The sequence below is a fragment of the Hyperolius riggenbachi genome, chromosome 7 (genome assembly GCF_040937935.1).
Source record: "Hyperolius riggenbachi isolate aHypRig1 chromosome 7, aHypRig1.pri, whole genome shotgun sequence".
NCBI classification, from domain to species: domain Eukaryota; kingdom Metazoa; phylum Chordata; class Amphibia; order Anura; family Hyperoliidae; genus Hyperolius; species Hyperolius riggenbachi.
Window position 1 is genome coordinate 123,486,388 of NC_090652.1, and position 25,334 is coordinate 123,511,721.

The 25,334-nt window shown below is 43.5% G+C and overlaps 1 protein-coding gene across 1 annotated transcript in view; it reads right to left on the bottom strand.

Moving 5' to 3' along the window:
• Positions 1-25,334, bottom strand: part of FAM20C (FAM20C golgi associated secretory pathway kinase) — a 297,806-nt gene that overhangs the window by 201,529 nt on the left and 70,943 nt on the right. Inside the window, 2 exon segments of the mRNA XM_068244609.1 lie at positions 14,356-14,434; positions 18,653-18,657. Coding sequence (XP_068100710.1) covers positions 14,356-14,434; positions 18,653-18,657 — 84 coding nt within the window.

Consider the following 25,334-nt stretch of genomic DNA (forward strand, 5'->3'; position numbering starts at 1 on the left):
GTATTTTAAAGTGGATAATAATGACAGGTTTCCTTTTCTCTCACTTCAGTGCAGTGGTGAATGTAAAGGCTCCGTCTATCTCCCCTATTCTTTTAGCATCCTATTTGCTGCAGGATGACAGCTCCGAGTAATAAGATACACAGCATCAAACATTGTCTGAAGTCCAGGAAAACTGGTTTATACAAAAGCTCTAGCAATACGCAGACAAGCAACAAAGCAGTTTAAGAAATAACAGCTGCACTTTTTATAAAAGGCTTTATTTGTGAAATTACTAGATTTCTGATGCTGGGCGCCTGGCTTCTGTGCAATGTAATATTTTGCTGGCACCAGTCAGCTCAGTAATAATGAGTGAATTCTTCCTTCGCTTGCTATCACTTTGTGATGTCACATGTTCCCAATGTCTGCGTGCAAACGCTTTCATCTCCACCACTGTCAGACAAAGTAAAACTGAGCGGAGTCCACGTCACATTCATTTACAGCAGCTGAGACTGATGCACAGCACAGTACCGGAGCTGTGCTGACACCGTACATTACTGTACCACAAGCACTCTGCTCTACCGCAGTGCCAGAGGACAAGACAGCACATCACCCAGAATGCATCAGTATTAACCCAACTCCTTCTCCACACAGATATGTAACAGGGCCAAACATCATTGCTCCTTCTCTTTATTTATAGGATAAGCGTACTTATAAGTTACACTTATCTGAGATGCCTTTCCACACACCCCAAGAAAGAGCCTCCCTTCCTGAAACACCATATCCTTACAACCTCTACCCCCAAATCCTCCCATCACAGAGCCAAAAACTCACAGAGGCTGAAGCAGTGTGCATTAACATACTGAACGTGTACTCTATCCTGCCACTAGGTGGCATTGACAAGACGACTGTGTCAGCAGCATGGTGGATAGCTGGTGACAGCCCCGGCTCTACATCACAGGAGGAGCCTATAGGCAGTAGGCACAGATGTCTGTCCTGGCACCCTGGACTTTACCCTCCATGAACCTACAAACCCCCGTCCAACCACACCACAAGTGTGCTGACTAGCCCATCTGTCTCTTCTCCCTTACTTCTCTTACCAGACATAGCTACAGGGGTCTCTTAGCATTAGGTAGCCAGCGGTATGGTCATTCAGTAGCTAGTAGTGCCCCTAAACAAAGGGAAACCTTTTCAGTGGGATGCAGAGAGTTGGGTGAGTAACCTCTCATTTAAACTCTGCTCGGAACTCTGCGTAGGAAAGGAGGGAAGTGAGTCGCCTTTCCATCATCAGGTGGCCATCAACAGTGCTTTATGGTAAATCCAGCCGTGTGAGTACTCTCACCTTGCATCGGCAGAGTTCCAGATTTCATTCCTGGTTAGGACAGTATCTGCACAGAGTTTGTATGTTTATCCATGACATGCTTTGGTGTGTGGCTGCTACTAATGGCTGGATTTCATCATCTCCAAAGTTTAGACTGCAAGGATGAAGGCCCTTAATCTATGACCCATGTGGGGCATGGGCACCTTAGTTGCCTACTAAGCCTATTAAGGTGCCCACGCCCCACACGTGGTAAGGTTATCAGTTTGTATTGACCTGCGGAAGCGGGCTGAGACCCATGAAACGTGTTGTCTACAGCATAACCATTTTGTGTACAATAAAGACTCCCTTTTCCTTTCTATGTGATTTGTCATTAGCGTTAAGACACCACCTTATTATTTTTAATGTATTGATATATGCCTGCCCTACCCCACCACAACCACTGGGTGCCTCCCATCCCTATTCCCATTGTTATTTTACATCTCCACGAGAGGTGTATATCCCTCACTAGACTGTGGCTGGTCCACAAGTAGGAAGAGCCATAGGAGGAGAGGGACCACCGAGTTCCAGAAAGATCTGGGATCCCGAGCAAAAGCGGTTATTTTTCTGCATGTGTATACGGTGGTTGCAGGACTGCAACCCATCTTTGTGAGTATACACTACCTTCAACTTTCTGTCTCTTAATCTGCACCTAACGATACTGCACCATCAGGCTCCTGGTCTCCCCTCCCACAGGCTAAGGGATTTCCACTCACTGTGAAGTGAATTCCCTGTTACCTGACCTACCATATGTAATAGAAAGTGTGTGAGGTTTCATGAAAGCACAACTTTGGCTCTTGAAAGCATAGTCTATTGATATGCCACTGTCCCTTCCATCAGGGGCGTAAGTGTAAATCACTGAGCCCCCTGAAAAACTTTGGATGGGGCCCCCTCCCGCCAAAGGAGGGGTAAAAAGGCTGGGTAGAACAGCACTGTACACAAGACCCTACTGAACAATGAATAGGGCCTGTGTACAAATCTTTGTCTGCAAAACTTTGTATGATTCGTTATCAGTGGCAGAGCAGATGCAGTCATTAGAACAATTGTGCAGAGAGCAGAAAGTTTTTTCTCTCCGTGTCCTTAGTTGTCAGTCTCTCAGGACTGGGCCCCCTGTGGCTTCTGGGCCCCCCTGCAGCAGCATCCCTTGCAGGGTCTATTGTTACGCCCCTTCTTTCCATTAACCTAAAGCTGCACAGTGGATGAACTGCTGTGTGAATTCATAGAGGACCTGTCATACATGTCCATGTTTCTGCAGCAGCCTGCTGTTATGAAATGTACACAATCTGAACCTGCAAATACTCCCAGACTCTATACAATCTCTTCCCGCTATGCCCCCTCTTCTCTGATCCTGGACTCGCTGCAGCTCATTACCATAATATACTATTACCTCTGCCCTTGACTTGGTAGTTCCCTTTACAAACCACCAGTCTCACTGTGCCAAATTACAACATTGGCACACGATTCAGACAGAATAGCTGAAATGACAGACTTGGGTTGCTGAATGGCGTTGGCAAAAGAACAGATCAACCAATGATTTCCAGATACACAAATGTTCCCTGCAGCAGCTCAGGATTACTCTATCTGCAGCAAAACAATTCTTCTTTTTATTTCTTAGAAGGTCACACTCTCATAATCCCAGAGAGTTTTTCAATACTGTTGACGCCCCACTCTCTTCGCTGCATCCTCCTCCCTACATGTTAGCTGACAACTTTGCCATATCATTCAAAGAAAATAAAACTAATAGCAGTAGAAATGGCATCACTGTACAACTTAGCCTTCCTACTTAGAGCCCTTCCCACGCCTTCAACTCTAATTTGTTTCATACGTCTAGTAGTTAGTTAACTGAATCCATCCAGTCTAGTGTTCAAGACCAAACTTACTACAGTACCTGTTCACTTCCTTATCTAGCTTCAGCTTATGACACTGATGCCCATCATTTACTTCTCTAGATTCCTCTAGGCATAAAGGGCCATATTTACTCATGGCTTGCCTTTCCTTTTATCTCAGTGGAAGGACTTTTAATATTGCCTATTTATAAACCATCTCCACCTCTCATCCATTTTACTACCATAGGGCTCAGTCCTTGGACCTTTGCTGTACTACATCTACACCTATGATTTTGGCCAGCTTTATCAACCTATGCTGTTGATCTTCCCGCATAATGGGTCTTTTGTGAGCAAAACCAAAGTGTTGCATTTATATTTTTTCTCAGTGTAGTAGATGTACTGTACTACCTTTTATTCATATTATGCTTGTTTGTTCATAAAACCTGTATACAATATTTATTTGCACAATACAATGAAAGGCATTTGCGCCATATAAATCAGTAATAATAATAATAATAATAATAATAATAATAATAATAGATGGACTCAGTTCTGCCATATAAAATACAGCGTATAATGTGGTTCTTTGTGCTCTTCCCACAATGCTATGCACTGGTGCACTGCAGCTTTACACTAGTGCACTGCAGCCAATTAGGATCCCTATACAGTGCTTGGCCAGGCATGAAGAAGTATACATTTTGTTAATTGATACCCACACTGCAGTCATATGGCTATAATGCTGCTGCTTTGCCTGTTATCAGATGAGGAGTTAACTGAAAGGTGTGAGTCACAGTTGTGTACAGATGATGAGATGTGACAGTGCTGAACACCCTGGGGCTAGAGTGGAGCTGGTTTACAGTCAGGATCTGCTGTGGACTGTTACTAAACTTTGCAGGAGATGCGCAAGCTGCGTGTTGCAGATAGAAATGCCCAGATACAGCTATTTTACTGGCATGGCTGAATGTCCCCATTGTAATAAGCCGCTGGTACAGACAGGCATTCAGATAGGAAACTATAAATTAACAGCTTATCTCTATAGCCAGTCAGCATCCGGATCAATATGTCTGCTTAATAACACAGACATGAGCGCTACCAGCAGGAAAACTACGGGCTCTGTTTACTAATCCTCTTCCCATGTCATTTTACCACTCCGCCTGCACAGCCCGACCACTGTACTCTCAGCAAATATTATATTTGTAAAAGCGTAAGAGCCCCCATGTATAATGAATATTCTGGTGTATTACCATTACTATTTAATGAGACACGTATTTTGCAACTACAAACACATACCATTGTATATGAGTCTGAATGTAAAAATGTCTAGAGTTTCTGGTGGTAGCGTAGCTGCTTAGATCTCAGGATATAACACACAGGCCGTGCGAACCGTGGGACAGCTCGAGACGCTGGGCGGAGTGGCGGGGGAGAGCAGACATAACGGAGTTAGAACTCACCTTCCAAAATCTCCGCACTCATGCAGCCTCTTTCTTCTTCCTGTCCAAGGCATCTGTCGCATTAGTAACAGCGCATCCCGACGTAACTGCATGTCATTACAAGGGCCGCTGTTACCAACGTGAGTAGCACCTGGGAGGAAGAAGGAACAATATAGAGGCTGAGTGCGTGCAGGGATTGCGGATGGTGAGTTGTAACTCCGTTATGCCTGCTCTCCCCCGACGCATATGGGAGCACCTACCTATCTAACCTATACTGGAGGCACCTACCTAGCTAACCTATACTAGGGTCACCTACCTATTTTTACACCCTCGACCTGGGTGCAATTTAGTCTAGAAACTGCCCTGATAACCCATTAGTTTGTCTTTCATCTCAAAATGCAAACAGAAAGCAGACAGAATAATTTGTTGTACAGACTGCTCACACCCATAATATGCTCCCTATCAATATCATATTATTATTATTTATTATTATTATTATTTAGTATTTATATAGCGCCGACATATTACACAGCGTTGTACAGTGTATATATATATATATATATATATATCTTGTCACTAACTATCCCTCAAAGGAGCTCACAATCTAATCCCTACCATTACCATATGTCTATATTATGTAGTGTAAGTACTGTAGTCTAGGGCCAATTTTTTAGGGGGAGCCAATTAACTTATCTGTATGTTTTTGGAATGTGGGAGGAAACCGGAGTGCCCGGAGGAAACCCACGCAGACACGGGGAGAACGTACAAACTCTTTGCAGATAGTGCCCTGGCTGGGATTCGAACCAGGGACCCAGTGCTGCAAGGCGAGAGAGCTAACCAATACGCCACCGTGCTGCCCACAGCAGTATCATAACTGTAAAGGTAGCCATTCATCTAGCGATGATGGGCAGATTTGACCAAGAGACAAATCTCTCTGTAATCAAATCTGATTAGAGGGAGATCTGTCGGCTGCCCATACACCGCAGGCCGATTCCCGATCAATTTGAGCATGAAATCTCTCAGGAACCGTCTGAGCCCGCCAATTCCTGTGTATGTGCATGTGAGTTCCTGATCAGCTGGAGGGCAATTGCTGTATTGACTGAGTATTGCTGGACTTCCTAGCAATCCCTGCTGTTGCATTGGCACTCTTGCCTGAAGGGGCCCATACACCTAATGATTTTCCCGCCGAAATACAGCCGTTTCGATCACAGTGATCGAAACGGACGTGAAAGCACCGCACACACCGCTGACAGAACGATGGATTTCTGTCCGAAATCCATCGTTCCCGTCGATCCATCCGTGCGGAAGATTTTTCTCGGTCGCCGGGGGGTCGGGAGTGCGTCGATAGCGGCGTTCGAATGCCCAACGACCAACGCAATACAGCGGAGATACATTACCTGCTCCTTCGGCGCGAGTCACCGCTGTCACCTCCCGGCTGGCATCTTTTCCGCATCACAGCATCCGGCATAACTTCCTGTGTCACTGCAGCGACAGCGGAAGTACAAATAGAGGGCGCTCTATTTGAACTTCCGCTGTCACTGGAGTGACAGAAAGTTATACGCGGATGCCGGATGTGTGATGCGGAAGGTGATGGGAGAAGATCCCAGCTGGGAGCCGATGCGGAGAAGATGCCGGGACCAGGCGGAGAAGAAGACAGCGGTGGACCAGGGGACTCGCGCCGGCCGGAACAGGTAATGTATGCGGGTTGGGCGGCAGCAGCTCCACAGATTGTGATCGGTTTCAGGCTGAAATCGATTCACAATCTGTTTGCAGTAAGGTGGCCATGCGATCCCTCTCTGATCAGATTCGATCAGAGAGGGATCTATCTTTTGGTCGAATCTGATGGCAAATCGACCATTGTATGGCCACCTTAACTCTGTCGACAGCTTAGTACTCATCTCCTTGATCCAGTCTTGCCTGGCCTTGTCTTTCTTGTTTAAGCCTGGTTGCACGCATCTCAGTTGCATGCATTCTGAATCATGTGTCCCCACCGCATCGCTATCCTTTAACCTCCGCACACACCAATCTTAAAATCGATATTTGAAACTTACACTGATACGGGGTCCTCAAATTTCCCAGACTGATGCAAAGCCTGAATACTGAATAGCCTATGTTTATCCATATTACATGTATCCTGAATCCTGCATTGAGAGGTACAGACCAACCAGCAAGTTCATGGTGAACCAGATGCATTGGTCATCCTACTTGAATACCTGTCCCTGGATATTTTGTGTGCAATCATTAAACTGTTTAAGTAGTCTGCATTAAACTGTATTTATATCTGCTTGGATTGGATGTAAAAAATGTTTATTTTAACTGTACTGCCCCATAAATCTATCCTGGGTTTTTGCACATTATTGTGAGTATCTGCTGTGCAGAGCTCAACTAATCATGACAACTAACTAACTAACTAATTAACTAACAAAAACTGCGACAGAGGCGCTATTTGTGACCTTGAGACTATACTGTGTACTCCTATCTGTTTATTGCCTGAGGAAGCGGGAAAATACCTGTGAAACGCGTTGCACTGTTTGATTTGGAGTATATTAATAAACCTGTTGTTATAAAACTGACGGTATCTTGTCTGCTTCGGGGAGGCGAGTCCACCACCACCTCCTGAGGGATTTTAAGCCTTTTAGAACCTTTTATCCTGCTGGCGCCTCTTTTCACTCTTACATTATCAATATCCACCCCTGGTGGATGGGTTGATCCCCATTTTCCCTTATCTACAGAGAGCGACTTTTAATCCTGAGTGAGGACAGGTCTAATCTCCTCACCTGCCTATACAGTGGTTGCCTAGACGGTAACCCACGTTTGTGAGTATATACATTATATACTTTTTATTTCCAACCCCTAGTTTTGCATACTACACTATATTGGACTCTGTGTATCTCTTTTGTCCTTAACCCAGGATTAAACTTTATCCCAATCAGTTGCCGACACCCCCTTTCCCACGAGAAATCTTTACCTTTTCTCAAATAAATCTTATTATTATTTATTATTTATAAAGCGCCAACATCTTCCGTACCGCTGTACATAGTACAAACAAATAATGGGGAACAAATATACATGAGAAGTAAAAGACACTGTACAGTCATGGCATTGAATAGAATAAAACCCAGAATAGAATACATTGAATAGAATAAAATACATACATAGTTGATGTGTAGTTGGTACATGTGCATATGTTAAAATTACAGCGGTATGAGAAACACTAGGAGGAGGTCCCTGCCCTTGCGAGCTTACAATCTTTTATCATCAGGGAAATCTGTATGGCTGATATTGTAGTGAAACCCCTCACATAGTGTGATGTCAGGGCCATGGCCCTGACAGTTTCCTGACTGTGAACCTCGTTGCATTGTGGGGTATAACAGCTGTTGCCAACTGCAAGGCAAGCAGTATCTACCTCTGTGCTTTCATTTTCATGTTTTGAGGATAAAGCAGTGGATTCATACGCAATGACTCACTACAGAGTCACTTTAAGGGCAGATTGTATCATATCAGTGTCAGGAAAGGAGAGTGGCAGAAAGGTCACTTGCCCTGGGGCCTGTACTGGCTCTCAGCTCATCTGACATCAGTGTCCAGGCTGCATCTGCATTCATCATTCCGAAAAATGTCCAGGCTGCCTTTTCCATTCCGCTTTCCATGTTCCAATATCCTTTAAAAGCCCTTTTACTACACTCTGCTACTGTTTTATTACATTCTCATTTTGGGTTTTTATAAGTATGCTATTTGCAAAAACTCTAATTTGAGCTTCATTTATAATCCCGTGTAGCCGCTAATAGAGACTATTGTGGATTCCTGCTTAGGAAAACTATTTAAATCAGCCATGCAGAATGTAGTTCAAAACAAGATAATGGAATGTGATTTTCAGACGAAGAGGGGGGGACCTCACAACAAATCGCTCACATTTGGAATGACGCCCAGTGAGAATAGCTTATCTCTTCTGCGCTGTGCTGCAAGTGGAAATGTGCCTGTGAATAATCTTCCATCCAGAACAGTTTCAAATCATTTAAAAAGTCAGTAGCTTTATTTAAAACGGCGGCTTGATCTTCAGATAGCTGCCTGGAACCTGACTGTCTTTAAATGGTTGCTTTAGAGCAGAGTTACCCAGAGAGGGATTACAATGTAATGGGGCCCTAGGCAAGGTAGTAGATGTGGGGCCCCCTTGTGGTCCTTTTGGTAAGCGGAAGTGGAGAGAGGTCAAAGAAAGTGGCAGATGGGCCCTTTGACCCTAACTAGTTCCCAAGCAGCTGCCTAGGTTGCCTGGTGGATGAACCTGCTCTGGGGTTACCCAATGCACTTGCTTAGAGGGCTGTTTCCTGGAATAGTACATACATGGGGACCAAAAAGGTTTTGGGAGATGCACATCGACCCTGTATCTGTGATCCACAACACATGCCCACAACTATGTATAAAATACGCTCCCACCACTGCCATGTAACTAAAGACTGAGTAGCTGCAACCATATTATTATTATAACTGTATATTACACAGCACTGGACAATAGATAAGGGGGGTGGGGGAGGGGGCATACAAACTAGGACATACAAGGAACTAGGTAAACGATACATGATCATGTGACATAGTGGAAGGACTTAGATACCAAATAATTCAAGTCCAAGTCAGTCCATGATTATGGTGCATGGTCCAGTTGGAAACACTAGGAGGGGAGAGCCCTGCCAGAGGCTTACAATCTGAAGGGAGGGGGTAGGGACACACTAGGTAGGGGCTGCAAAATAGATGCTTAGCAGAACAAGTAAGGGCAAAATGGGGGATTGGTGATCTTGAAGAGTTTGTTTTGAGGGCTTGTTTGAAAGTGTGGAAGAAGGGGGTGAGTCGTGATGGGTGGTTGAAGGTAGTTCCAGATAGTGTGGGGCAGCACTAGAGAAGTCCTGCAGTTTTCCTTGGGAGTGAGAAATGCAAGGGGCACTCAGGCGCAGGTCGTTGGAGGACTGTGTCCAGTAAACCAAACAATTCTACAGAAGTGTTAGTCATCATAGCCATGTAACTGGTGTCTGAGTGTTTAACTGTGCCACTGGATCCAAAATGATCAGCTGCTTTACATTAGGTGAGTACACACTGCCATATTACACAAGCTTGGTTGACCACAGCCATGTCATAGGAGCCCAAGTGTTCACAGCTGTGTCCCAGAAGTCTGAGTAGCTGGCTGAGTCACTAGGTCCAAAGTTACCAACTGTTACATAGAAGATGAGTATTTATTGCCATATCATAAAAGCTTGGGTGACCACAGCCATGTCATAGGAGCCTAGGGGACCACAGCTGTGTCTCAGAAGCATGGATGGAGACTGCTGTGTCAATGGATCAGGAATGACCAGTTGTGCCACTGGGAATGGGAAATAACAGGAATATCGCAGGAGTCTTTAACCACCTTATCCATGTCACAGGATTCTGAGTGACTAGTATCACATGGTGTGAGTAATCACTTTCACATCTCAAAAGCCTGGGTGACCACACAGCCTTTTAACAAGAGTGAGTACAGCTATTCCAAAGGAGCCTGAGTGACCACAGTTAATTCACTGAAGCCTACATAATAATCACACCTTGCCACAGCACCCTGAGCATTATATGTACACGAGTAACCACTGCTGTGTCCCAGGAGGCCAAGTGACCATTGTTACATCCCAGGAGCCAGAGTTTTCACAAGCTTGCCACATGCCATTTCAATGAGGCCTGACAGATCATATCACAGGAACCTGGGTATCTATGTAGCACTAGCCTCAGTGACTAGAGCACTGTCACAGAAACTTGTGTGATCACCAAAGTAATTGGCACATTTTAAAACACTATATTTACGTTACCACCGTATCTGTTTTAAACAGGTTAACCACTAGAGGGAGGTCTGTATTTCAATACAATAATTTTCTATTTCATGCCTCATTCTCTGTTGAGATAAGATATTAAGCAAGCAAAGATTGCATTGAGAATAGAATTTGCTAAAGGAGATGTGCAGAGAAGTTGTGGTCACACTTGTGGCTCTCGAAGTGCCGATGTTTGGAGAGAAAAAAGAAACTTCTCTGTGTACAATTCGGTGTGTTAAGTAAGCATGGCTTTACTTCATTGCGGTTCACTTGCTCATTCATTAACAATTCATTAGTTAGATAATCATATCCTTAAGGTGGACATACTTTTATTTATTTTACCTTTGATATCCGGCAGATTCGATCACTCTGATTGAATCTGCTAGAAATCGATGCTGCAAACGCTGTTCAATTTTCATCTGGAATAGATCGAACTGGTTAATCAATCCAGACAGAAGATATTGCTCAATCGGCAGCAGGTCAGGATAGCGAGGGTCCCAGCACTTGATTCCGGAATGACCAATGGGCTGTGTTGGCAGCAGAGCTTACACTCACCTGTTCACAGCTCACTTACATGTCTTCTCTCCATAGCTGCCGGACACCCATCCCTGTCTCTTCTCTCCCGTGGCAACTGTGTCTTAGGAGAAAGGCTAGCGGCTTGCGATTATGTGGTCACGTAAGGTACCTGCCACTGGGAAGAAACAGGGAGGAGCACCGGCGATGGAGAGAAGACACATACCCTCCCCCCCCCCGCGTACCCAGGTATAGGTGCCCGCAGTATAGGTTAGCCAGGTATAGGTTAGCCAGGTATAGGTCCCTCCAGTATAGGTAGCTAGGCATAGGTGCACCCAGTATGGCCAGGCATAGGTGCTCCCAGTATAACCAGGCATAGGTGCTCCCAGTATAGCCAGACATGTGCTCCCAGTATGGGTTGCTAGGCAATGGCAGGCGAGAGCAGGTGGGCATAGCGCTACAACTCACCTTCCGTGATGCACGCTTCCTCAATCTCCTTCCTCTCAGTCGTCCGTCACGATGCCGGTAACAGCGCCCCTGGGATGACATGCGGTTAAGTCATCACAGGGGGAGCTGTTACCAACACAACAGACACCTGGGAGGAAGGAGATTGAAGAAGCATGCAATGCAGAAGGTGAATTGTAGCGCTATGCCCACCTGCTCTCCCCTGCCATTGCCTAGCAACCCATACTGGGAGCACATGTCTGGCTATACTGGGAGCACCTATGCCTGGTTATGCTGGGAGCACCTATGCCTGGCTATACTGGGTGCACCGATGCCTAGCAGAAGGTGAATTGTAGCGCTATGCCCACCCGCTCTCCCCTGCCGTTGCGTCCCCCCCTACTGCTGCTCTGTCCGGCACTCAGGGCCTGAAGTGATGCTTACATTCCAAGCAACCGAGCTGTAGATCTGAGGGCCATTGTCATTATTATGAGTTTTCAGCCAGCACAGTCCAAATATGGAGTGCCACAGGGTGTCTGAGGAGGCTACCTTAAGGTAAATACACACGTCTGAGTCATTCGGACCGGTCATTCGGACGTCAAGCGGATCCGTCAAAATCAGCCTTATCAGCCGAACGACCGTTTTGTAGACACGTGACGTCCAAATGACCGGTGAGTATGTACCTTAATTTTTACTTTACATGTGCAGTATTAAGGCACAGCTATTGTGTGAAATTATAAAACAGATGAGATAAGCAATTTAGCTTTGTCATTTTACCTGCCAGGCAGAATGACTCGCTGTAAAAAGCTTAGGGGCTAATGTGGCTGCATAGAAGTCCAACTGTTTGCAAAGCTTCTCTGGACCTGTGTATTTTTGCTATTACACAGTCACAGGGTGGTTAGTCTGCCTAGAGTGTACATTTCCTACCTATCCCTGTGTTTTAGTACCACCTCTGGTTTGTGTTAATGTGATTGGATTAATAGACGTGGAGTGAAGTGTGTGTCTTGTCTGCCTGAAGTCACACTTTCACCACACGACAGAAGGTTCAGTTACTGTATAACAGGTGTTACTTGATATCGCTACACAGCTAAGCTCATTGATATTACACAAGATAACTTGAAACAGCTATGTTAATAAACACCCAGACCAGGATCCCAGCCAAGATCCTGCAGGATGTACAGGCGCAAGAGCTTCTAAATGGAAATGGGAAGAAATGTGTCATGAACTTCCTGTGAACTTACAGAAGTCACTATATATATGCTACCAAAGAGCTCTTCCGCAGTAAATGGTCAGTCAGCCTGATAGTCTCTCCATAGACGTCAGCATTGAACATTTTTAAAGTGTAGAACACTATAGGCCAAATGGAGAACAGTGCTGTTTGAGTCGACATTTGCTGTATTGGTCACTTTAAGAAGTAGCACTCCACAATGGAAGTCATTAGGCTATATATTCTGCTTGTTTGGTTGTCAAGTATCAATCACAGCTTCGATCAATTACTTAAAGGATACCCAAACTGACATGTGAGATGATGAGATAGACATGGGTATGTACAGTGCCAAGCACACAAATAACTATACTGTGTTCCTTTTTTTCTTTCTCTGCCTGAAAGAGTTAAATATCAGGTATGTAAGTGGCTGACTCAGTCCTGACTCAGACAGGAAGTGACTACAGTGCGACCCTCACTGATAAGAAATTCCAACTATGAAAGACTTTCCTAGCAGAAAATGGCTTCTGAGAGCAAGAAAGAGGTAAAAAGGGGAATTTCTTATCAGTGAGGGTCACATTGTAGTCACTTCCTGTTTGAGTCAGGACTGAGTCAGCCACTTACATACCTGATATTTAACTATTTCAGGCAGAGAAACAAAAAAAAGGAACACAGCATAGTTATTTGTGTGCTTGGCACTATACATACTCATGTCTATCTCATCATGTCATATGTCACTTCGGGTATCCTTTAAATACATCTGTCGAACAAGTCCAACCAGAATAAAAATAAATAAATAAAAATTAGGTACATTTCTCTCCTGCACCCTCACATATTCCAGTTGATCCAGTTTAATGCAAAAAAAAAAAACCCTTACATGGCCTGGGCCAAGTATTAAAGAGAAAGAAATCCTTCCACCAGATGGCAGTCAGATAAAATCCCTAGACCAACTCTGCTGGGAATGATTTAGTAATTATAGCCGTGGATGTCCTTCAATGCACAGAAAGCATCCAAGCCTCCCGGGCTCCTCGGTTGCAGCAGCCCCGTAAAGTCTGTGACTCTGGAGTTGCAGACTACTGTGCATGCACAGACCTGGGCCCCAATCATGCTCCTGTGCTTGTTCTGCGCATGCAAGGTTTTATTAAGACTTGCAATGGAGGAGGCCCAAAACAGCTCATGCGCAATGGCCCACAACCCAGGAGTACAGATGATCAGACCAGAAGTATGGTGAAGTAGCTGCCTGACTACAAGAGGCTAAAGGAAGCCCCAGGTAAGTAAAAATACTTTGTATCGGTTCATCTCAGCTTTACTTCAATAGCATTAAATAACTAAAAGTGTGCTGCAGCATTAATAATGTATTAATGCTTTTTTTTTTTTTTTTTTTACAAAAGTTGAGTTACCCTTTAAATAAGACAGGGACAGACACAGATCTACCCACAAAGCCTCAAAGAAGGACAACTGTGGGGGAAACAGGGACAGGAACTTAATTCCAAAGCAGGGAATCCAAATGAAATACAGCTGTGAGCACTGAACAGAAGAAGGATTAGGATTAAATGGGGCTTCAGGCAAGAAAGTAACTTTGGCTGCCCTTTATGATCCTTTTGGTAAGCTGAAGTAGGAAATGGGCCAGAAAAGTTGGCATCCGGACCCCTTGACACTCATTAGGCCCCAGGCACTTGCCTGGGTTGCCTTGTAGATGATACTGCTCTGGCTCTGTGAGCTATGTCATAAAAAACAAAATGCAAATAAAGTCAAACAGTGCAAGAATCCAATAGCAATGACTTACTTCATGGGTTTAAACAAGGCTTGTCCGTAATTCTGGAACGTCATGATGAGTTTGAGTTGGGTGCCTCCAGATTTCATTGCTGATAAAATAAAAAGAGAGAGAGAGATCAGTGACTTGGCGAATGGTTAGGTATATTCAGTGTGTCACACTCTCAAGATTCATGTGTGCAGCGGCCAGCGGGTGACAGTGCAGCACATCACAGACAGTGCCAGGACTGGAGCAGAGCTCTGAGATTTGCTGAACAGCTCATTACAAATCTCCTGTAATGTCATGTTTTCCGACACGTCCTGCGCTGAAATTACCCCATCCAGATTACACACGAAAAGCTCACTTTGATTTCCAGCTAAAACATGCCTTGCACTAACTCCTACCTGCTGACACCCCCAGCTGATTGTCATTTGCTTGAAAAGTGGTGTTTATTCTCAGAAAAACTATCATTACGGATGATTGTGTAGCTTAAAACATAATTATCGGCTTTCATATGCAGAGAACCTGCTTTAAACAAGTGCTGGTGTATTCACTTGTGCAGGTCTGCTGGACTAACATTAGCTAAGCTGGGAACTTTGCCCGATATGACCTGGAGACTCTGGCTGCAGAGTTGTTTTGCTGGGACTCTAGATTACTGCTCATAATCTCTGGCTCCCTCCCCCTCCTTTAGTGACTGACACTGGAGCTGGGAGGCTGAGGAGGACTGGACTGTTATTTAGGGGACATGCAGCCTATTACTTTAGGGCAATACTGCATTTATGTTATTTAGAAGCCATGCTGCCGATATGTTATTTTGGAGAACAGGCTGCCTAATTATGTTACTTGAGGGGAGCGCTAACCAACCATGACATCAGCACTACTCCTCTGATTAAACTAACAGTAAATACCACCAAATAATAATTGTTACAATACACAATTAGCTTCTGACGGGTCACACTTAAAGAAGAGCTGTAGTGAAAATAATGTGATGACTAAATGTGTTTATCTATAGTCCTGTCATGTGCACCTGGTCAGGGAAGGGGGTTCAGGGGGAGAGAGAATTCCACATACTTAAGCAGCCTAGGTTAAAGAGGAACTCCAGTGAAAGTAATGTAATAAAAAAGTGCTTAATTTTTACAATAATAATGTATAAATGATTTAGTCAGTGTTTACCCATTGCAAAATCTTTCCTCTCCCTGATTTACATTCTGACATTATCACATGGTGACATTTTTACTGCTGGCAGGTGAAGTCAGTGGAAGGAGATGCTGCTTGCTTTTTTGGCAGTGGGAACAGCTGTAAAAAACTGTTATTTCCCAGAATGCAACAAGGCTCCCACAGTGTTATGTCAGAACCATGGTCCTGACATCACACTGGGTTTCACCCCAATATCAGCCATACAGAGCCCCCTGATGATCTGTGATCCATTTGTGAAAAGGAAAAGATTTCCCAAGGGAAAGGGGGTATCAGCTACTGATTGGGATGAAGTTCAATTCTTGGTTATGGTTTCTCTTTAAGCATCACTGTGTGGGTGGGGCCACTTACCAATATGCAGCGATATATAGCTATAGGGAATGTTTCCTATGCTGCAACTAGGAAAATTACTGTAAAAGTGGTTTACTGCATTCTACTTTATGTCCCTACAGTGCCTCTTTAACTTATCAGTTGCTGCAAATAATGGTACCATAAGTGGACACACTCTTATCAGATCTGACATCAATTAGATACTTAGAATTGGCATGGCATGAAATGATCTGTTAACCCTGTGCCAACAGGATAGTTGAAAATCACATCAAGGGTCGTAACAACAACTGATTTTGTTTCCAGGACTGAAGGGAATTTGTCACTCCTAAACGGCTCACTGTCTTTCTATTTATTTTTTGGATTCCTGTACCTAGTGACCTCCACCACACTCTTGTAGATAAATTACTGGTAGTGCTCGCAGGGTGAATGGTCTGCAGAGAATGGAGAAATGGGAAATTGGGGTGTACTTACAGATTCTGAGCTTACCTGTGGATATGGGTTAACTACAGTATATTAACTATATACATCTGTATACATAGAATAACCCTAAACAATGACTTAGTCCCTCATATTCTGAAGGTAGGAGACCTGTACTGTGTGATTGCTGAGTTGGGCCTAGGGTTTATGGCCCCAGCAGATTTGCTATGGAAATCCATGGTTTGTATTGTATGATGTTTTTGTGTAGTGTTCATCATGTTAAAGGATTACTGTGACCTGTCATATCTCAGAGGTACTAACCAGGTACTACTAATCAGGGGTGCTCGGACACCCCTTTTAAAAATCCGAATTGATTCGGATCCGGATACTCAGATATCCGGATCCGAATCGGATATCCGAATCCGAACTTTTTGGTATCCGAGTAAACTCGGATATCCAAACCCAATATCCGGCCGGATTCGGATATTCGGATAGAAAACCGGAAGTGACCTGAAAATGGCTTAAAATGCTTCCAAACGTCTCTTCAAATGGTCAAAATCCCTTTTGGAGGTCTCTCTCTCTCTCTCTCTCTCTCTCTATCTCTCTCTAGGCCTGGATGCTTTTGAATAGGGATTTTGCCATTGAAGGTGCTTTTGGCTTCTGCTCGGATATCTGAACTAACTATCCGCCCGGATTTCGGATTTCAAATTGGAAAACCGAGTTTGTTCGGATAGTCTTTTCGGATTTTAAAAAAATATCCAAATTGCTATTCAAAGTTCGGATAGTGGAAAAAGTTTGGATTACCTGGGTAGCTCGGATATCCGAAATCTTGCTGAGCACCACTGCTACTAATCTCCAAGAAACTACCTTGGGCCAATCACTTGTTCTTATATTGGGGACCTTTGGCAAAAAAGGAATTTGGTGCTATTTTAGTATTGTACTGAGTGACTGCAGCGTTGTCATCACCACCACAATCTTAAGAAGCTTAGGCCCTGTTTACCCTAATGAAAGCTGCAGCCCTGCTCTGGTGCCACACTAATCATGTATGATGGAGGAGCTTACAACACAAAGTATCTGAGAGAAACTCTCCCCTTTAATAGGTTGCCATGGGGAACACCTCCACATTCCCTTTCCTCTAGGATTTACACACAAGGTCCTTTGTGATGGTGATCTGCCATTTGTAGGACATTGTATGAGGTCACATTATTCTGCTGCATATTTTTTGGCCAAAATATAACTGTTTAGCAACATAGCTTTAGGTCAGATTACTCTTTCCTTCTCTTTCTCGCCAAATAATGGCTATAAAGCTGAACTGCTTGTTTTCCTCCTCAGAGTAATCATTACACTCATCTTCAGCAGACTCTCAGTCACAAAACTGAAACAAGCATGCAGCCAGAGTAGTCAGGACGGGACCAGATCACCATACTCATTCTGGGTCAGGGATTCAGAAAGAATTAGAGGTAAATGATCAGTGCAAACGCCAAGAAAGTGTTATACAAAAAATAGTAGCTTCCTTCTTCCTCAGGTCTCTTAAAGGAAGGTGAAATTGACTGGTCAGACTGTGGGTGACATCACTGGGCTGCACAGAAGCGAGTCAGCTGTGGAGCTGACAACGCACTGTGTTGCTATACAGAGTAGAGGAGGGATGACGGAGCCACACATGGCGTCTTGTGGTGGGCAGAGGAGCCATGTGCACAATGGGATCAGCCGTTACAGCGGGTGGATTGATCTGCCAGGTGGTTTGCTTGTGGGTAGCAAGCTCCTATACACCTGCCCAATTATCGTCTGAGGTGGTCGTTATCGCTCGTCTCACCTCCACTTTAGTCAAGTAATATATTGGCACTTTATAAATACACTAAACAAATAAATAAATGTGTGTACGAAGCTTGCATCAATAAGGAAGGTGAGGGTTAGCCAATGATAACAATAGGATAAGTCATATAAAAAGACAAATTAGGTTAGGCTTTGATGAGGAAGGATAGAGTTTGGGCATAAAATTGGGGTAAGTTAGTTTAAAGTGGACCCAAACCCTTGCATAGCACACAGTGAAAAGTTTTCATTCCACATATAAATGCTGGCGAAATCCATTGCATTAAGCTGTGTGTGTTTGTTTACATCAGAGTGTCTTATCAGAAGCTGTGAGTAAGGGTGCCATAGCTCTTCCTGTACTAGAAAAGACTGAGGTTTAAACTTTTTTGTGCTCCCTGAAACTTAACTCAGTTAAAACTTCATTTTTTATGATTTCCATAGATTGCATTTTTCCCCCAAAGGTTATCATGCTGTGCCTAATCTTTTAGCGCATAGAGGCAGTTCTGAGTTTAGATCCACTTTAAAAAGCTGAAATACAATTAAAGGAAACAACCAATACGAGTGTCGAAGCCCAAAGAACCTATGCTAAAACATTACATACTACCGCAAGTATACTGCCCAAAGGGCTGTAAAATCTTCTGTGGGCCCATTTAACAGAACGTTCCTCCTGAACTTGTCCCTATAATGTCCCTTGCGTCTCTTTCTTCCTCTCTCTTCAGTGTTCGACTCCCCTCCCCACAAACAAACCCAGCTTTGGGTAGCTGCTCAGCTCTCCCAGTTCACACACAACTCTTCCGTCCTGTTCTGCTAGCTGCATGTAATGATTTGCCTCTGGTGCTGTCACAGCCATTACAAGCATGCAGAAATGTTAGGAGAGGACATTATTTCCATTAAAATCTATCTATTCATGTTTCCCTCAGTCTAGCTACTATAGTCGGACAGCTTTGATGTCTATGTTTAGTATTACCTTCAGTAATGTCTGTCAAAAAAGCAAAGAGCATGCAGCAAATGAAAAACTTCTAAACTACTTACTTGCGGTCGCGGATGAAGAAATAAGGATATTTTAGAGGCAAAGGCTCGGTACAGCTAGGCAAAGAGTATTTTTTTTAAATGGTAGTATAATTCTTTTACTATTAAAATGACTCTATAGGGTTTTTTTCTTTAGCGATTCTTGTAGGGGTCAAGAATACCTAGGTGAGAAGTAGGGAGAGATAGGGAGCCCAAAGTACTGTCAGGTATAGGGAGGATAAAAGTATATAGATACAGTATATAGTCACAAAGGTGGGTTGCAGTTCTTGCAACCACCATATAGACCTGCAGGGAACTAACCGTCCCTGCTCGGTACTCCAGGTCCTGCTGAATACTGGACTCTCCTGTAGTACGATAGACTTTCCAGAAAAACTGCAGCTATTACCTCCAAAGGGGGTCTGAATAGTAATAGGTAGGAATGGAGGCACCCAATGTGTGCTCTATTTTTGTGTTTTATAATATAAATAAAAATAAAAAAATAATAAAAAAGAGAGGTAACCGCTTACCTCTACAGAAAATAAAGACTTTTTTAAATTATTTTTTATTTATACAGGGTGGGCCATTTATATGGATACACCTTAATAAAATGGAAATGGTTGGTGATATTAACTTCCTGTTTGTGGCACATTAATACATGTGAGGGGGAAAACTTTTCAAGATGGGTGGTGACCATGGCGGCCATTTTGAAGTTGGCCATTTTGAATCCAACTTTAGTTTTTTCAATATGAAGAGGGTCATGTGACACATCAAACTTATTGGTATTTCCACAAGAAAAACAATGGTGTGCTTGGTTTTAACGTAACTTTTTTCTTTTATGAGCTATGTACAAGTTTCTTTTTTTTACAGCCATTGATATGTCGCCGAGGTTAACACGTGAGGAGCGAATAGAAATTGTGTTGATGTCTGGTGAATGCAGTAACCGGGTCATTGCAGCAGATTTCAATGCAAGACACCCTACGAGACCACCCATCTCTCATGCTACAGTTAGCAAACTGCTTGCTAAGTTTCATAAAACTGGTTCAATGTTGGATTTGCCAAAATGTGGACGCATGAAATCGGTTACTAATGAAGAAACATCAGTGGGTGTCCTATCTTCATTCAGCAAGAGCCCACAGCGTAGCACTCGCCGCATATCACTGGAGAGTGGCATTAGTCGAACATCCCTTTGGTAGATATTAGCTACTCACAAATAGCACCCTTACAAACTCCAGCTACTGCAGCATCTCAATGAGGATGACCCAGATCGGCTCACTGAATTTGCAGAATGGGAAAACCAAAAATTGGAACAGGACCCTCAGTTTACGCAGAAGATTTTGTTCAGTGTCAGTGATGAGGCAAACTTTTATGTGAATGGTGAAGTTAACAAACAAAACCACCGCTATTGGTTTGACACTAACCCACATTGGATAGATCCCTCCAAGACTGTTGGAACAAAACAATTGATAGTATGGTGTGGTACATGGGGTACAAAGGTAGTGGGGCCATTCTTCATCAATGGAAACCTCAAGGCCACTGGATATGCGAAATTGCTACATGATGATGTGTTTACATCTTTACACACTGAAGCTGGCACGTTCCCTGAGTTTTTCCAGCAAGATAGTGCACCACCACGTTATGGGTGTCAGGTCCGAGCATTCTTAGATGAACAGTTTCCTGGAAAGTGTATTGGTCATCGTGGGCCAGTTGAATGATCCCCAAGGTCTCCCGATCTGACCCCCTTAGACTTTTATCTTTGGGGTCATCTGAAGGTAATTGTCTATGCTGTGAAGATACGAGATATGCAGCACCTGAAACTACGTATACTGGAAGCCTGTGCTAGCATTTCTCCTTCGGTGTTGCTCTCAGTGTGTGAAGAGTGAGAGAAGAGGGTTGCATTGACAATCCAACACAATGGGCAGCACATTGAACACATTTTATAAATGGTCAGAAACTTGTAAATAACTCATGAAAGTATAAAGTAACATTAAAACCAAGCACACCATTGCTTTTATTGTTAAATTCCCAATAAGTTTGATGTGTCACATGACCCTCTTCCTATTGAAAAAAACAAAAGTTGGATTCAAAATGGCCGACTTCAAAATGGCCACCATGGTCACCACCCATCTTGAAAAGTTTTACCCCTCACATATACTAATGTGCCACAAACAGGACGTTAATATCACCAACCATTTCCATTTTATTAAGGTGTATCCATATAAATGGCCCACCCTGTATTTTAAAACACTAAAATAGAACACACATTGGGCGCCTTCATCCTACCCATTAAAATGACTCATTCTTTAGGATTTATAATTGTATAACTTGAACCTGTGTCCAAATCCCGTGAAATATTACACAGGATATGATTGCTCCATGTTTTGTTTTTAATCTCATGATTCTGCTCTGAAATCAATAGGTAAGGAGCAATCAGCGCTGCGTAATATGTTGGCGCTTTATAGATACAATAAACAAATAAATGGGCCTGAGTCATAGATTGAACCCGCCCCTTCCTGCCTCACTAAGCTGCTCCCATTGGCCAAGTGTTACCATGTCTAGTCCCAGGATAACGTGACAGCATTGGGCTCCAGTCATAATCAATTATCTTAGTATAGTGTTACTTGTGAGAGGGATAAAACTGTAGGCCACAAACACATGTGTGGGAAGTATTTGTGCTTGTGTCACTTGCCTCATTTACAAATCAGCTCAGTAGGGGCTGCAAGAATAGCCCGCAAGATGGCAAAGGGGGCCTGCTTCTCCTCCTACCCACCTTGTAGAGTATTAATCGCTGTGCTATATGCATATATTTACCTGATCCTGCTGCATTGCGTGTCCAACTCTCAGAAGCCACTAACTCTGTCCTGCATGAAGGGCTCACGGTGTCACATGATCAGGAGCTGAGTATGCAACACAGAGCATGTATATTCACGTAGCACAGCTATATATCGGTGCAGGATCAGTGATTGGTGGGTTGGGTATATCTGCAGAGGGGACCAGGATAATCTTGTTCGCTGGGGGGCCAGGTGAGTGTTGTTACACCCCTGCAGCCCAGGAACAACTGACATCTGTAATCACAACAAACATTTCAGGGCAACCAACAGTCATTTTGTGATTGGCTTCTTGTGACCATTTAAACTAATGTAAACCAAGCCAGTCCATCTAAATTGTTTAAGAGGAAAAAATATAGCAGCCTCCATATCCTTTTCAGTTCAGGTGTCCTTTAATAATAAAGCATGGAGTTGGAGGAGTGGCCAAGGCTGACTTTTACAATAAGAAGCAATCATCTTCCCTTTTTTGTAACTACTGATCAAAGTGACACACAGTTTTTACTGTAAGTTACGGTCATCATAAGTTCAGTTTCTCTGGTTTGTTGCTCATTTATAATCATAAAATAAAAGCAAAACAATATTGTAACAGGTTGAACATGCATGTATATAAGCTTGTACTTTAATAATGAAAAAGGAAAAACTATAATCCGTATTTTTTTCCAGTACAGATTGTGAGGCTGGCCAGTTTAATTACTCATTCATTATGCCGTGATCTCTTGTGGCTGCTTGCTTTAACTGACCTGTGTTTTCTATTACATCGCCAGAAATCCCTCTCAGGAGAGGAGGAAATAATTAGAAAATGAAGGCCTTTGAAGATATCTTGTTGGAGGAGGTAGGTGGGGTATGTTAGTGCAGCTACCTGATGGTCGCACCTCACTGATCCTGCTTATACTCAGCCTTCCCAGGTGACTGAACTCAATAATAGCTGACCCTCAGGCCAATCGCACAGCAGCAAACACCAGAGATGGCGGAATCACTGAAGCGGCCAGGAAGCTGTGCACTGGACACTCGTCAGTGTTGCTCTCTAATGGCTACCTTACAAGCATTATTATAATGGGATTTCAGCATATAATACCATTGTGTTTTCAGACTACACCAAAGTGTTAAGACTGCGGTTTTATAATGATGGTGGGAAAAATGATTGGAAGTAGCCTTATTTTATCCAGTGCAATTTTATTTTATAGTTCCTGGAGATAAAAAGTATCTTCTGATTTCTGCTTTAAAGTGTAACTGAGATGGGGAGGGAGATAAAATGTATACATACCTGGGGCTTCCCCAAGCCCCTCCAGGCTGATTGCTCCACCGTTGCGCTCCTCCAACTCCTGGATCTTCTTAAATTGGCCCGAAAAGTCATCCAGTCGGCGCAGGCGCAGTCCGGCCACGCACGCTCCACAGTCCCGCCAGCCCGAGCAAAGCATGCACAGTGCGCTGTGAACTGGAGGACTTTCTGTGGACAATTTCTGAAGATCCAGGAGTCGGAGGAGGGCGATGAGGGAGTAAATTGCCAGGAGGAGGCTGGAGGAAGTCCCAGGTATGTATAAAACTTTTCTTCCCGTCTGTCTCAGGTTCTCTTTAACTGTAAAGCCAAGGATAAGTAAAATTATAATGTAAGGTTTCATGTCCCTTTGTCCGTTAAACACAGCATATAATTAAGGGCTGTTCCAGAAGAACAACTGCCTGTGTCTGTCCGTGTCGTTTACCGCCAGGATCCACCACGTCCCACAATGAGATGAATGGAAGCATTCATACCCATGCGTTTAATGTCTATTGCCATAGATTGTGCAAACGCAGTGGACGATGACATTTTCTGAGATGCTGCATGCAGCTTCTAGTCATGGTTGTGTTTGTGGTTCTGCATCACCCTAGGGGCTCAACAACGATGGACCAACGGGGAAGTACGCTTTTCTGCTACAGACAAAACAAGTTGCCCTTGAGACCATTTATGGTAGTCCCTATGTGGAAACTGCTGTGCACTCACACAACCCTGTGAGGGCTCCAGTCCCAACTTGCATAGGCTATCAGCTATTGCGTAGAGGGGGAAGGGGGGAGGGGGGTGGACAGGATGGTCAGATGGGCAGCATTGTCTTACTCTTATGCCTGAACATGGTACACATCACTGCAGTACCCATATATCTAAAGTGGGCATTGGCTATGATTGTTAGATGGAAGGGGGTGGGGGGTTGCACTGCATAGATGCAAGATGCATCATGTACAGTTAGGTCCATAAATATTTGGACAGAGACAACCTTTTTCTAAAGTTAATTCTGCACATTACCTCAGTGAATTTTAAATGAAACAACTCAGATGCAGTTGAAGTGCAGACTTTCAGATTTAATTCATTTGGGTGACAAAATAATTGCATAAAAATGTAAGGCAACTAAAGCATTTCTTTTTACACAATCCCTTCATTTCAGGGGCTCAAAAGTAATTGGATAATTGACTCAAAGGCTATTTCATGGGAAGGTGTGGGCAAGTCCGTCATCGTGTCATTATCAATTAAGCAGATAAAGGGCCTGGAGTTGATTTGAGATGTGGTGCTTGCATGTGGGAGATTTTGGTGTGAACATGCGGTCAAATAAGCACTCCATGCAGAGGAAAGAAGCCAACCCTACACTGCAAAAACAGAAAAAAATCCATCCGAGATATTGCTACAATATTATGAATTGCAAAATAGTGGTAATATGCACAACCAAAAGTAGAAAAAAGTTGTCTCTGTCCAAATATTTATGGACCTAACTGTAATTTTGCATACCCAACTAGCCCATCCAGAGTTGGTAAGAACTTCACATGGCAAATGATGAATCACTCCCCAATCTGAACCAATCGGGTAATAATGATTAATGTTCCACCGTCCTTATCCCATTCAGCAGGAGATTGAGAATCAAAGGTATCACTGCTCTATTAGCATTCCCCTTCTCAATGCATTACAACCCTGTTTACATCTGCAGTCTTTCTCTGCATGCACACTTTAAATTATTGTCGACCAGAAGCATCATTCGTGATCCTTTTGGGTGATAGTTTAGGAATGACTGCTGCATAGACATACTGCTTAGCTATCTGTTTTGGGGAGATATGAGGAAGGAGGTTAAGCCAGAGGCACCCCAATGTGGGAAGAATAACAAGTCATTAGGGAACCAGTACCCCAAATGTCAGCAACATTGGGGGTCACCTGTACTCACATTAGATTTTCACTCAAGACATTAACAATGAAGGTTTTAGATGCAAAAAGTCTAGTGTCTGTATAAAGCTATAGGCCTCAATTCACGGAGCATTATCAAACGTTTATCAAACACTTTATCTAACGTTTGATAATTTACCTCATGGGTAAAATCTCACTAAGGTGTTATATATTTGTTGAACTTTTATCGGTAAAACATTCGATAAATATATAACACCTTAGTGAATTTAAAATAAGATTTTACCCATGAG